Source organism: Aegilops tauschii, chromosome 2 (genome assembly GCF_002575655.3).
Source record: "Aegilops tauschii subsp. strangulata cultivar AL8/78 chromosome 2, Aet v6.0, whole genome shotgun sequence".
Taxonomy (NCBI): Eukaryota; Viridiplantae; Streptophyta; class Magnoliopsida; order Poales; family Poaceae; genus Aegilops; species Aegilops tauschii.
In genome coordinates, this window is record NC_053036.3 from 17,673,912 (window position 1) to 17,689,482 (window position 15,571).

General features: G+C 48.9%; 1 protein-coding gene and 1 pseudogene across 1 annotated transcript; both read left to right on the forward strand.

The window, feature by feature from the left end:
- Positions 1-3,141: 3,141 nt before the first annotated feature.
- On the forward strand, positions 3,142-4,272 carry LOC109778512 (uncharacterized acetyltransferase At3g50280-like; annotated as a pseudogene).
- Positions 4,273-13,191: 8,919 nt separating this feature from the next.
- Positions 13,192-15,400, forward strand: LOC109778513 (uncharacterized acetyltransferase At3g50280-like). The gene has a single exon (XM_020337077.3). The coding sequence runs from the start codon at positions 13,351-13,353 to the stop codon at positions 14,746-14,748; it is 1,398 nt and encodes a 465-aa protein (XP_020192666.1). The 5' UTR covers positions 13,192-13,350; the 3' UTR covers positions 14,749-15,400.
- The last annotated feature ends 171 nt before the right edge of the window (positions 15,401-15,571 follow it).

The following is a 15,571-nucleotide window of genomic DNA, read 5'->3' on the forward strand; positions in this document are numbered from 1 at the left end:
TATTACAATGCCATGATTAAGTTTGCAAAGTAACAAAAAAACATAAGTGAATTTCATATCAGTAACAAACTGCTGCATCATGTGAGGCCAGTGAACATCAATATCTAACCTGGACTGGGCAGCCATAGAAACACCTTCCTGTTACAGTGCCTTCAAAAGCAACACGCTTAACAGGCCTCATTTGGTGCAGAATGCACTTGGGTTCAGCAAGCTCAAGTTGGCCACAGAAAAGGGGCTCCACAATGGTGTCTGGTTCCTCCTGCAACCAAAAGAACACTGGTTTCAATCACCACTCAATACCACAAAACTTGCACTGTTCATTAACCCTAAACAGTGAAAAAATGCCCAAATCAGCATGAACCCTAAAACTGTACAGCGATGAACCCTAGGTTAGCTCAATCCCCACCCTCACTAATCAAGAAACATATCACAGAGACAACAACAACACTAAACTAAGCAAGATCCATGGTTGTAGCCTAGGCCGACTAGCATTTAACCCTAACCCTAACCCTAGGTGGCAAAGAAAAACTTGCCATAAGTCCCATGTCCATGCTGACGACCTCGCAGTCCTTGTCGGAGCTCGTTTCCTCGTCGTTCCAGGAAGGCATGGCGGCAAGGAGGTTGACGGCGAGCGGCGGTGAGCTCGTACTGGAGCAGGGGAGTGGGAGCAGGGGAGAGAGCGAGCGGGGGAGTGAGCGAGCAATGAGTGGGAGCAAGGTGGGGTATTTACCCTGGTTCCGACCGGACCGGACCGCACGGGCTAACGGTCGTCAACGGCCGCGCCATGAGCGCGCGTGGCCACGTGCCATGACATGTGGGTCCAGGCGGTCAGAAAAACGGTTAAATCGCTAGTCACGGGCGTTTTGGGTTTTTTGAAACAGCGGACCGCGCGACTGGTAGGTTTTTGAGAAAAAATAAAATTCGGTAGTTTTTTGGAACCCTAGCCTGTAAACTAGTAGTTTTATGCTATTTTTTAGCATAATAACTTTATTCCTCAAATAACAGCAAGGTCGTTTACATAATGGTGAAGAATAAAATCAGGGACGAAAGTCTCCCATACTTGTGACTCTCTAGTGCTAAAACAGTGCTTTGCTAAGCCATCCGCTAACAAGTTTGCTTCTCTGCTGCAATAATTAAAACTGGTACTAGCGAAGTCCATTGCCAAGAGAGAACATTCTGCAATGACAGGAACATCCACTCCCATATAAGCATCCGGATTAGATATAGCCCTCAGTGCTGTCATGCAGTCAGACTCAATGATAAGCTTTGTGCAACCCAATTTCGCAGCGAGGTACAGTCCACATCGAATAGCAATCAACTCCGCTAAACCTGCGCTAGACACGTGGGGTAATACTAAGGTTTCTGCCCCCAGGAAATTTCCATGGTCGTCACGAGCCACTACACCGCAAGCTCCTCTGAAATTCTCCTCATGAAATGATGCATCGACATTCACTTTGATAACTCCCGTGCTTGGCTTTTTCCATACATGATTAGTACGTCGTATTGGCTGCTTTGGTGTATTAGCACGAACAAAATTTGTAGCAACAACCTGGATGGAAATAGCTGTTTGTTCCGGCGTTTGCACAGTCTCACCCTTCGTACTTTGTCTTCTTTGCCGCCAGATAAACCACATGGCCACCAAGATAAACTCGACCGTTGGTATATTATGTGTCATCGTACGCAGTCTGAGCAAAATATCCAGGTTTATAGATCCCGACCGGTCCTGCTGAACGGCTTGGTCGATCACCTCCGATAGACCAAGTGCTGTCCAAACTTGCTTGGCTCGAACGCATGAGAGCAGGCAGTGCTGGATATCTTGTAAACCAATTTTGCACAAAGGACATTGCGGGAGCAAGGGTACATGTCTGCCCGCGAGAACACCATAGCATGGTAAACTCCATGTTGAAGCTTTGGAAGACTTTGTGGAGTAGTTTTATGCTATTTACTCTATGTGGGCAGCACAACCGGTATGTGCTCCACCTGTCCGGCTGATCAGATCACAGATGCCGGCTACAAAGTTGATGTTGGACCGGCTATAGATGACCAAAACTTTGAGATTGAGGGGGAATATACTACTCCCGCAAGATATCATTGTATAGTTGATCACGATTCTGTAATCTGTGGTGCACGATTTGATCAGATCAGATCAGATTTCTCTTTTTCTAACATATCTGATTTGAATGATCGAACTTGCATGGTGCATAATTTGACGCTCATATAAATGCAAGAGGAGCGAGATTTTTCGTCAAAAAAGACCACTTGCCGAATCGAAATGACAAAAAAAACCACCTCTGAATCAGATTGACAAAAGAGACCCCACGGCTATGGCGGTAGACGCGCCAAGCAACACATGGCACCTGCCGCCACGCCGTGAGGCGGCCAGCCCCGCCCCCACGCTGCCAGGCGGCGAGTCGCTAGCGACAGGATTCCAGGCGGCAACGGAACGAGACTGGTTTGGTGGGCCACGCCGCCACCGTTTGAGGCGGCCGCCACTGTACCTGATGCGCTCGGCCGACACACTGCTGCTGCCGCACGCGGGACAGGTGGGCCCTGCCGCCATCGTGTGAGGCGGCCGGTAGTGTAGCTACTGGCACCGTATTATGTGTACCACACACTGGAGCGCATTTGCTTGAACTGGACATAGCAGCTTTTTTGGTCGTCCAATTAGCGTAATCACTAGAGATGATCTTAGCTAGCACCGGAAATGCATCTAGTCAAACCCGTGCATGCAATGATGCCACTCAGTGACCCAATCCGTGCATGGCAGCAACTACAGTTCCGGCCGCCTCATACGGTGGCGGCAGGGTCCACCATACCCAGCTTCGTTCCGTCCTGTGTGGCGAAGGGCTGAAAAACTGTAATGCGCAGGCTGCCGCCTGCAAGCGTGGCGGCGGCGCCAGCCGCCTCACGGCTTGGCGGCAGGTGCCACGTGTCGCCTGGCGCGCCTGCCGCTATGATGAGGGTGTCTCTTTTGTTAATCCGATCCAGAGCTGGTCTTTTTTGTCATTTCGATCCGGCAACTGGTCTTTTTTGACAAAAAATCGGAGGAGCCCTGGAGGCTAAACCACGGCAAAATCATCTTCTGAGCCACTAGTACTCCCGCGACTGTAAGAGACCACGTGCGGTGGCAACAGAACCAAGATGAACCACGTCCAGATCATGTCGCGGCGCATGGTCCGGCCGGAGCCGACTTCACTACCGCCGATGCCGGAGACGACCATCGACCTCACGCCGTGGGACCTCTCATTGATCGCCTTGGAGTACAACCAGAAGGGCGTCCTCCTGCCCAAGCCTCCCACCACAGGAGGAGAGGGTCACCTCGCCGTCGTCGTCGAGCGCCTGGCCTCGTCCTTCGCGCGTGCCCTGGGCCGCTTCTACCCCTACGCCGGCCGCCTCGCCGTCGCGACGGGGAGCAATGCTGACAGGGAGCATGGTAAGAGCATCGCGATCGCTCCGCTGCAGCATGGAGGGCGCCGAGTTCATCCAAGCTGTGGCGCCCGGCGTCACCGTGGCCGACATCAACGAGCCGCTGTATTCCCCGAGGGTGGTCCAGTCCTTCTTCCCGTTCCTCGGGCTGCACGGCGTGGATGCCGCCGCGGGAGCCCACCCGCTCCTAGCCGCACAGGTCACCGAGCTCGCCGACGGTGTCTTCGTCGCCATGTCGCTCAACCACGCTATCGCTGACGGGGCGGCCTTCTGGCACCTCTTCAACACCTGGGCTGAGTTCAGACGTGAGAGTGACGACGCCATCTCCTCGCCTCTGCCGGTGCACCGGAGGTGGTTTGCTGACGGCTTCGCTGTCCCAGTCCCTCTTCCCTTCGGCAAGCTCGAGGACATCCACGTCAGCACGCGCACGGACGGGCACCCATCGTCGGTGCACGAGGAATGCATCCTCCATTTCTCGGCGGAGAGTGTAAAGAAACTAAAAGCAAAGGCGAACGCCGAGATGTCCGGCAATGGCAGCGGCACCACCACCAACTCCTCATTGCAGGCCCTGCTCGCACACCTGTGGATCGCGGCGTCACGAGCCAGGAGGCTCGCGCCGGATCAAAAGGACATCGTACACCCTCCCTCGTCGGATGCCGGGGCAAACTGGATGGCCTACCGGCTGCCTACCCGGGCGACGCGGTGGCACTCGTCGAGGCGGTGTCCACCGTCGGTGAGATTCTAGAAAGGGGGCTGGGCTGGACTGCATCACTGCCGAACAAAGTGGTGGCGTCGTTCAACGAGGCAAGCGAGAGGGGCAGACTTGAATGCCGCGAAAATATATAATAGAACACCTGCACCCAGGCCCTCTCACTGGTAGAAAAAGAGGCTTCCATACGCCCCCATTAGTCCCCAAAACAATCAAACCGCGATCAAAGGGGTCTTTAGTCGCGGTTCGGGAGGAGACCCGCGACCAACTATCTGGGCCCAGCGCGCTCGGTCGACAGCTGGCGGACGGGAGGGGCTTTAGTCCCGGTTGGCCTGGCCAACCGGGACTAAAGGTCCCCGAAGGCCTTTAGTCGCGGTTGGCCAGGCCAACCGGGACTAAAGGCCCATCCAGCTGGCGGACGGAAGGGGCTTTAGTCCCGGTTGGCCTGGCCAACCGCGACTAAAGGTCCCCGAAGGCCTTTAGTTGCGGTTGGCCAGGCCAACCGGGACTAAAGGCCCATCCCTATATATAGGACTCAGCTCACTTCACTTCACTCAGCTCACTTCACAATTTTCAGAAGGGGGTGGTGGGTTTGCTTTTGGTTCCTCCTATGCACACAAGGTGTTTGATGAAATGCCCGAGAGCCTGAAACAAACATGATATGAAGTGTCCGAGCCACACTTGAGCTTTCTCATTTATTTTTCCTCCGCGATCGCGGTTAGCAACTTGAACCTTTCATGTGTCATTGATAAAATATGCATGTGTGTAGTTCATTGTTTAATTTGTATTATTTCTAGCTAGTTAGTTTAACAAATGCATGATGGTTAATTATATACTTTATATAATAATAATGCAGATGAATCGGCAATGGATGTACGGTCCCCGACTCTCCGGCGAGTTCACTACGGGTTTGAAAGATTTCCTCGTAGTGGCAAATGCGAACAAGCAGCAAGGTTTTATTATCTGTCCATGTGCTGTCTGTAAGAATCAGAAGGGTTACTCCTCCTCAAGAGACGTTCACATGCACCTGCTTCGGCACGGTTTCATGCGAAGCTATAATTGTTGGACCAAGCATGGAGAAAGAGGGGTTAGAATGGAAGAAGATGAAGAAGGGGATGATATCGATGACAACTATCATGATCATTTCGGTGATACTTTCATGGAGGATGATGCTGAAGGTGGAGAAGGGTTAGGTGAAGGTGAAGAAGAGGCACATGATGAGCCCGCTGATGATCTTGGTCGGACCATTGCTGATGCACGGAGACGCTGCGAAACTGACAAGGAGAGGGAGAATTTGGATCGCATGTTAGAGGATCACAAAAAGTCGTTGTATCTAGGATGCGATAATAGTCTGAAAAAGCTGGGCTGCACACTGGATTTGCTAAAATGGAAGGCACAAGAAGGAGTAGGTGACTCATCATTTGAAAATTTGCTGAAAATGTTGAAGAATATGTTTCCGAAGAATAACGAGTTGCCCGCCAGTACGTACGAAGCAAAGAAGGTTGTCTGCCCTCTAGGTTTAGAGGTTCTGAAGATACATGCATGCATTAACGACTGCATCCTCTACCGCGGTGAATACGAGAATTTGAATGAATGCCCTATATGCACTGCATTGCGTTATAAGATCAGAGGCGATGACCCTGGTGACGATGTTGAGGGCGAGAAACCCAGGAAGAGGGTTCCCGCCAAGGTGATGTGGTATGCTCCTATAATACCACGGTTGAAACGTCTGTTCATGAACAAAAAGCATGCCAAGTCGTTGCGATGGCACAAAGAGGACCGTAAGTCCGACGAGGAGTTGAGACACACCGCTGATGGAACGCAATGGAGAAAGATCGACAGAGTGTTCAAAGATTTTGCAGCTGACGCAAGGAACATAAGATTTGGTCTAAATACTGATGGCATTAATCCTTTTGGCGAGCAGAGCTCCAGCCATAGCACCTGGCCCGTGACTCTATGCATCTACAACCTTCCTCCTTGGTTGTGCATGAAGCGGAAGTTCATTATGATGCCAATTCTCATCCAAGGCCCTAAGCAACCCGGCAACGACATCGATGTGTACCTAAGGCCATTAGTTGAAGAACTTTTACAGTTGTGGGCCAGACCTGGTGTACGTGTCTGGGATGAGCACAAAGGAGAGGAATTTGACCTACGAGCGTTGCTTTTTGTAACCATCAACGATTGGCCTGCTCTCAGTAACCTTTCGGGACAGACAAATAAGGGATACAATGCATGCACGCACTGCTTACATGAGACTGAAAGTGTACGTTTGGTTAATTGTAAGAAGAACGTGTACCTGGGTCATCGTCGATTTCTTCCCCGAAATCATAACGTAAGAAAGAAAGGCAAGCATTTCAACGGCAAGGCAGATCACCGGCCGAAGCCTGCGGAACGTACTGGTGCTGAGATATTTGATATGGTCAAGGATTTGAAAGTCATCTTTGGAAAGGGTCCTGGCGGACAATCAGTTCCACGGGGAGTTGACGGGCACGCACCCATGTGGAAGAAGAAATCTATATTTTGGGAGCTAGAATATTGGAAAGTCCTAGATGTCCGCTCTGCAATCGACGTGATGCATGTTACGAAGAATATTTGCGTGAACCTGCTAAGCTTCTTGGGCGTGTATGGGAAGACAAATGATACAAAGGAAGCACGGCAGGACCAGCAACTTTTGAAAGACCCAGATGACCGGCATCCGGAATGGTTTCAAGGTCGTGCCAGCTACGCTCTTACCAAAGAAGAGAAGGTCATTTTTTTTGAATGCCTGAGCAGTATGAAGGTCCCGTCTGGCTTCTCGTCGAATATAAAGGGAATAATATAATGGCGGAGAAAAAGTTCCAAAACCTGAAGTCTCACGACTGCCACGTGATTATGACGCAATTGCTTCCGATTGCTTTGAGGGGGCTCCTACCGGAAAATGTTCGAGTAGCCATTGTGAAGCTATGTGCATTCCTCAATGCAATCTCTTAGAAGGTAATCAATCCAGAAGATCTACCACGGTTACAGAACGATGTGGTCCAATGCCTTGTCAGTTTCGAGTTGGTGTTCCCACCATCCTTTTTCGATATTATGACGCACCTCCTGGTCCACCTAGTCGAAGAGATTTCCATTCTCGGTCCTGTATTTCTACACAATATGTTCCCCTTTGAGAGGTTCATGGGAGTATTAAAGAAATATGTTCGTAACCGTGCTAGGCCAGAAGGAAGCATCGTCAAGGGCTATGGAAATGAGGAGGTAATTGAGTTCTGTATTGACTATGTTCCTGACCTTAAGCCGATTGGTATTCCTCAATCGCGGCACGAGGGGAGACTAAGTGGAAAAGGCAAGATCGGAAGGGAATCCACGATATGTATGGACGGTCATTCTATGACTGAAGCACACCACACAGTTCTGCAAAATTCCAGCTTGGTGGCTCCGTACTTCGAGCAACACAAGGATATTTTACGCTCGGACAACCCGGGGAAGCCTGAATCCTGGATTAGAAAGGCCCACATGGAGACTTTCGGCAGTTGGTTGCGAAAACATTTAATGAATGACAATGATGTTGGAGATCAGCTGTACATGTTGGCCAAGAAACCATCTTCGACTATAACGACTTTCCAAGGGTACGAGATAAATGAGAATACATTTTACACCATCGCCCAAGATAAAAAGAGCACCAACCAAAACAGTGGTGTCCGCTTTGATGCAGCAACCGAGAATGGGCAAAAGGTCACATATTACGGTTACATAGAGGAGATATGGGAACTTGACTATGGACCCTCCTTTAAGGTCCCTTTGTTCCGGTGCAAATGGTTCAAGCTAACAGGAGGTGGGGTAAAGGTGGACGAGCAATACGGAATGACAATGGTGGATTTCAACAATCTTGGTTACCTTGACGAACCATTCGTCCTTGCCAAAGATGTCGCTCAGGTTTTTTATTTGAAGGACATGAGTAGCAAACCGAGGAAACGGAAAGATAAGAAAACGATCAGTACATCATGCGATGATCCAAAGCGCCACATTGTTCTTTCAGGGAAAAGAAACATCGTGGGAGTGGAGGACAAGACAGACATGTCAGAAGATTATAATATGTTTGGTGAAATTCCGCCCTTCAAAGTGAACACTGACCCAAGCATTAAGTTAAATGATGAGGATGCTCCATGGATACGGCACAATCGTAAGCAAGCAGGGACACAAGGGAAGAATTGATGTGTAATAATTTATTGTACCAAACTTTGTATCTGGTCGATGAACTGAATGGAAGGCGGATATGAAGGTGAAAAAAGAGCCTGAGCCCAAGCAAGTATTCACTGAGAAGCAAAAGAAGTGGGCTAAGGATTTTTTGACGACACCGTCCCAAGCCGAGCTGAATATGCCTGACGACTATGGACATGAACTTCGTAGGCAAGCAAAAATATTGAAGGAGGAGAAAGAAGAAAGTAAAAAAAGCGGGAAACAAGTTGACCAGCTCGGGATGCAGAAGAAACAATCGATCCCCCGCTCATAGTGAAAGCCGGTTCGGAAGAGGACCCCGAGATCATAGCAGCTGCGGCAGCACTTGGATTGACTGTACCGGGTGCCATGAAACAAGCGTCCGAGATGGGTTTGACTCTTCGTGCCTTCTTAGGCCTTGAGGATGCGCCAGTATGTGAGATAGCATTACAATATGTGCGGAATGGGCCTCTCGTCGAGCCTGCGCGGGAAAAGAGTCTACCACCACAAATGCGAAATCTGCTACGTTGGTACAAGCAATTCATAACATGGGCCGACAAAGAATATGTTTATGCGGATGTTACAGATGAGCATCACACCAAACGGTACTCTGTAGAAATTCATATGAGTGAATTGTTCCAGCTGTTCAATCTGCGCGACCTCGACAAATCTATGCTGAGTTGCTACGTTCTGTAAGTGATTTATTTCTACCTCATCTCGTTCTTCATTGCCTGCACTATATATATATATATATATTGTCCTAACTATATTGTTGCCTACGCTATTATGCAGATTGAAGATTTGAGAATGCAAAATAAGAAACATCCATGATGTTGGGTTCATTGACCCACATATCGTTAATGGACATGTGTCACAACATCACCCCGAAGACGTGGAGAAAGACCTGTACAAGTTTCTTAGAAAGCATCAACTCAAAAGTCATATTCTATTTCCTTACCATTTTGGGTGAGTGTTTCTCTCTTGTGCCCATTCTCTTTTGTTTACTCCATGCATGGTATGTCTAATCGATGAGTTATGCATGACTGTGCATGTAACGTGTCCGCAGGTTCCACTGGATTCTGCTAAATATTGAACTTCACACCTCCAGAGTTCTAATCATGGACTCTATGGATTCGGATCCAAAGCGTTGGGCCGACATGAGAAAAATGCTGCAAAAGTAATTATTTTCAATCATTTGAGCTCTATATCGATCGGTCTCTTTCGTTCATTTCCTAATATCAAGTAACTAATAACTTCCTTATTCATTTAATTTTCTTTGCCCTGTAGGGTTTGGAGACGGTTCTCAGAAGAAATTGTCGGTGAATTCAAACATGAGCTAGATTTCAGAAGGTTAGTTAATGTGGATAAGCAGCCACCGGGGACCAATCTATGTGGATACTATGTTTGTGAGAACATCCGGAGACACACCACTGAGCGGAAGGCATCGGATAGCGTGCGGAACGCGACGGATAACTTGCGGAGGAGGCTTAGTCCAGAAGCTCGCTTCCGACCAATTCAAGAAGAATTAGCAGGATTTTTCATGAGGGAAGTCATCAATCCTAAAGGAGAACACTATACCGAGGACGAAGAAATTTATATGCATACCCGAGATTGAAACTTGTACGAAGTTGTATATGGTCATCCATCCTAATTGTGTATGGAAACTTTTTCGAAGTTGTATATGGTCACCCGAGATTGAATATATATTATATATTCCTCTTGAATTCTTCTTGTTTGAAATTTCATATGCATATATATAGTAGCGTAAAATATGTGTACTGAAACTTTATCAAAATTAAAATAAAACACAAAATATAATTAAAAGAAATAAAACACTCCAAACTAAAAAGAAACCAGGTTTAGGGGGGCTAAAACCCTAAACCTGCGGAGGAGCCCTTTAGTCCCGGTTGGCCACGAGAACCGGGACTAAAGGTCCTCCGCCCCGACGGACCACGGGCGCCCACGTGGACGGGCCTTTAGTCCCGGTCAGCCACAAGAACCGGGACTAAAGCCTTTAGTCGCGGTCCGTAAGAGGCGCGACTAAAGGGGGGGTCTTTATTCGCGCATATTTAGTCCCGGTTGCACAGCCGGGACTAAAGGCTGTTGCGAACCGGGACTAAAGGGCTTTTTTCTACCAGTGTCTCTATCTAGCCATCCGTTTTCCGCATCGCGATTTGTGCAAATAGATTTCTCTTTTTTGTTTCTCTTACATAAAACATATTCTGAAGTTCAAACCTTTGCAGCGTGGCAAGCTTTCTATCTAGAATCTAGGATAAATCTTTGACAAAAAATGATTTTGTAATCTAAAAAATCATATTTTGTATATTTATGTTTGACAAAAAATTCTGAAAGATTTATCCTAGATTCTAGTTAGAAAGCTTTGCAACACTGCGAAGATTTGAACTTCAGACATGTTTTATGTGAGAGAAACAAAAAAGTGATAATTTCATATAGAAAGTTAGTTGTGTTGCACAGATCTTAAAGCAATATTGGACAGCCAGAATACCAGGGCCAGGATGCAGGTGTTCTAAAAATCCACGTCCTTGAGTCCTGGCCGAAAAATCCTAGGTTCGCATGTATGTCGTCGCACCCCACGGCCACGGACACTGTGGTGACCGGGGGCTCGCCGCGGTTCGACGTGTATGGGAATGACTTTGGTTGGGGCCAGCCGGTAGCCGTGCGGACCGGCCCGGCGAACAAGGCGGAAGGGTCGGCGAATGTGTACGAGGGTAGAGGCGGCAGAGGCAGCATTACTTTGGAGGTGTGCCTCGCCCCGGATGTGCTCGCGAGGCTCGTCGCCGACGAGGAGTTCATGAGCGCGGCCAGCGCATGATCGATCAAACTACTTCTTACCAGATATATTTTTTTGGTTTCTTCTTTGAAATTTACCGGTCATTTCATTTCTCTCACAGACCGAGCTTGGTTTGTTCCTTTCATTGCTCTTGTTCAGCCATCTACCCTTGTTCCCCTCACCGCTGTCCTATGGACTCTTACTTTGCTTTGACTCCACCGTTGGGATCTCCGGTGAGGGCATCGTTATAGGAGAGACACAAAGTGAGCCTGAATAAATTGCTGCTCTCACATACGGTCATTGACCCATTTCTTCTCCTTGCTCTAGTTCTTGCCGAAGTTGGTAGTTTCATTTATTTTCCTCCCAACTAGCAAAGCAGTCTGCGTAAATGCGCGGGCAACATTTTAATTGTCTTTTTTGTTAATATCTTGCATTATGGATGGTTCTTGACAAATTACACTGACATCTCACATTTTTCTCTATGATTTAACACATTGAAGAATAGTAAATAGAGATATACAACCGCATATAGACGAGACACTACCACTTCTTTAAGGGACAATACATTTTGCATTAAGCAATTTACTCAAAATTTTATTTCAGAAGGTGCCAACGACAACAAGCAAATCATCGTCCCAAAGAAAAGATGCCGAACGGGGCGTGTATAATGCCCCAGGTCGCCAGCCGGAATCGGAAAAAACAACTCTTAACGCTCCACCGCGAGCCCGAAGCTGGCCAACCTTCACTGGATGAAACTAGAGTCCAAGGACCAGGGTAGAAAATCGCTTCATCCCTCTGCACGACATCACCATCAAGACAGACCTTGCAAAAGAAAAACCCCGATTGAGAGAACTAGACACAAATCCTTCACACGCCTGCCGATGATGTATTAAAAAGCACCATTGGAACAAGGATGAGGCAGGGATGACTTATTTCATGCCGATGGCAGTGCCAATACATAAACTAAAAATCTCATCCTACAACCAAACAGACGTCCCCATCGAACCAACGAACGAAGGGGAAAAGGGCATGTGATCACGTTAGTGATAAGGTAGATCGGCGGTGCCGTCCTTCCTTTTACGGTTGCACAAGAGGGATGGAGGGGTCCACTTTGTTTTTCTTGGTAAAATTGTGTCATCTCGATTAGCTATACTTTAACCTATCTCCTAAAATACTAAGCTCCGTCGAAATCCTATGCCTGTGCGTGTGGGCTAGACGAGCTAGGCCAGTCGCCTGGGTCGCGTGGCTTGCGCACTTGTCCTACCGCTTGATGGTTGTAAGAAAAAAAAAACTAAACTTCATCACCGAAATCATGAACAATTATCCATCCCAGCATGAAACAAACCAAAGAAGAAGACAAAACGTCCAACTGAAAAACAACAAACTTCATTCTCCCTCTCGTTTACTTCCTTGTTCAGGTATTTCTTTTTTACTTTATTATTTTTCTGATATTTTATTTTTCTAGATTTTTTCCTTGTAAAACCAACATATATGTATATTTATACACACATTTTTTTTCAAAAAATACACATGCATGTTTTTTTGTAAATCTCACATACAATGTTTAAATTTCATGAACTATTTCCCAAATATGTGTGCATTTTTTAATATACATGAATTATTTCTGTGAAATAATTTTGTAAATGTGTGAACATTTTAAGAAAATACTTGAACATGGTTTTCCACAACATAATTATTTTAGGAAGCATGGGAACATGGTTTTCACGTACAATCAATTAACAATACGACATACTATTTCACAAAAAAAAAACAATACGACATACTATCAACGGATGCATGCACACAGTAACTGAAGCAGAACTGGAACAGAAGCACATGAGAAACTTAGCTGAAACTGAAACTGAAGAAAATAAGCAATTTCTGGCATAGAGGTGGAGCACATGCATGGCACAACTGCACAAGCTGCATATGCCTTCACATGTTAACCGGCTCAGATTTAAGATGCTCCCGCTTGAGATTGAGGGGGAATTTTTATTACTGTACATGATATCATTGTATAGTTGTTAGATTCTGTAGTCTGCTGTACACGATTCGATCAGAGCAGATTTCCCCGTTTCTTTAACATATCTGATCTGATCCTTCATCAACTTGATGTAGGATTTGATGCTGATATAATCATCTTATAAATAGAGGAGTCCGGAGGCCAATCACAGCAAATTAAACCATCTTCTTAGCTACGGCTCCCCGCAGCCGAAAGAACAGAACCAAGATGAACCATGTACGGATCATGTCGCGGCGCACGGTCCTGCCTGAGCCGACTTGGCTACCGCCGGAGCCAGAGACGGCCATCGACCTCACGCCGTGGGACCTCTCGATGATCGCCTTGGAGTACAACCAGAAGGGCGTCCTCCTGCCCAAGCCTCCCACCACCGGAGGAGAGGGTCGCCACGCCGTCGTCGAACGCCTGGCATCGTCCTTCGCGCGCGCCCTGGGCCGTTTCTACCCCTACGCCGGCCGCCTCGCCGTCATGCCGGGGAACAATGCTGACGGGGAGCAGGGAGAGAGCATCGCCATTTCGCTTCGCTGCAGCATGGAGGGCGCCGAGTTCGTCCACGCCGTGGCACCGGGCGTCACCGTGGCCGACGTCACCGTACCGCTCTATACCCCGGAGCTGGTCCGGTCCTTCTTCCCGCTGGATGGGCTGCATGGACTGGACGCAGCCGCGGGCTCCCACCCGCTCCTAGCCGTGCAGGTCACCGAGCTGGCCGACGGTATCTTCGTCGGCATGTCGCTCAACCACGCTGTCGCCGACGGTTCGGCCCTCTGGCACCTCTTCAACACCTGGTCCGAGATCAGCCGCCAGAGTGACGGCGCCGACATCTCCTCTCCTTTGCCGGTGCACCGGAGGTGGTTCCTCGACGGCTGCCCCGTCCCGGTTCCTCTGCCCTTCGGCAAGCTGGAGGACATCCCCGTCAGCCGGCGTACTGCAGATGAGCATCCATCATCCGTGAATGAGGAATGCTTCCTCAATTTCTCCGCGGAGATGGTAAAGCAGCTCAAAGCAAGAGCCAACGCCGAGATCTCCGGCACCAGCAATGGCACCACCACCATCTCCTCGTTGCAGGCCGTGCTCGCGCACCTATGGATCGCGGTGACCCAAGCCAGGAGGCTGGCGCCGGACCACAGCACAACATACGTCATCCTCGTCGGATGCCGGGGCCGCATGGACGGCCTGCCGGCGGCATACGCTGGCAACGCCGTTGCACGCGCCAAGGCCGTGTCGACCGCCGGCGAGATCCTGGAAAAGGGGCTGGGTTGGGCCGCGTCGCTGCTGAACAGAGCGGTGGGGTCCTTCGACGTGGCCACTCAGAGGGACAGACACGCATCCTGGCCACAAGAGCATTACTTTCTGCGTGCGCGCTCAACGGCCACGGCAAAGATGGTGACCGGGGGCTCGCCGCGGTTCGACGTCTACGGGAACGACTTCGGGTGGGGCCGGCCGGTGGGCGTGCGGAGTGGCCGAGCGAACAAGATGGACGGGACGGCGACGGTGTTCGAGGGCAGAGGCGGCGGGGGGAGCATGGCTCTCGGGGTGTGGCTCCCGCCGGAGGTGCTCGCGAGGCTCGTCGCCGACGAGGAGTTCATGAGCGCGTACTTTATATGGTGAATGTTTGGCTCGAGCCTCAAGGTGCTGAGCTATTATTGAAGCACAGGTGATGGCTTCAGCGGCCTATGCGTTCCGGCCTGAATCTGAGGACAGAACCTGTACCCTGTGCTATCAGTTTCGTGGATTAAACCGTGCTTCAAGCTGCTTACTTGCTTTCCAAAGAGAAAATGTCCCATGATACGGTTTCCTTTTAGTAATATCCATGTGTCGAGACTTGTCAAATTTTGGCAGGTGGCATCGGGTTGTCCAAAATTTTGAAACAGGGTTGTGGACTAGAACTCCCCGTTGCTGTCTGCATATAAAACTTGTCTGAAGCCATATTTTGTAAAGTAAAGTTTAACCAATTTTATTGGAAAAAAATTCGACATTCACAATATGAAATTAATATCATTAGATTCTTAAAAAAAACGATTACCCCAGTATTATTCACAAATATCTTACAAAATAGTACAGTTTGAAGCCACCATCTTAGCAACAACCGTCGCTACTCCCATCCACTTGATGAAGGGGTGCCGATAATCCGAGCCTAATACCATACAGACATCACACCAAATCCTAACATATAAAGCCGGAGGCCCCAACCGAGCCACATACTGGATTTGGGGTACAAACCGGTCCGACGCACTCTTATGTGTCATCGCTGGCATCTTCCATCAATCCATCTTCAGAGTAGAAAAAACTAACGCACCGACCTTGCCAGGCCTCTCTGCCATTGACGCCAGACAGCGTCCTCCTCCTGCCCGAGTCCATCTCCGCGCATCGGACGCCGAGTCTTCACTGAGCCACGCCGCCGAGATCCGCCGCCATCAATGAGTAAGATGAA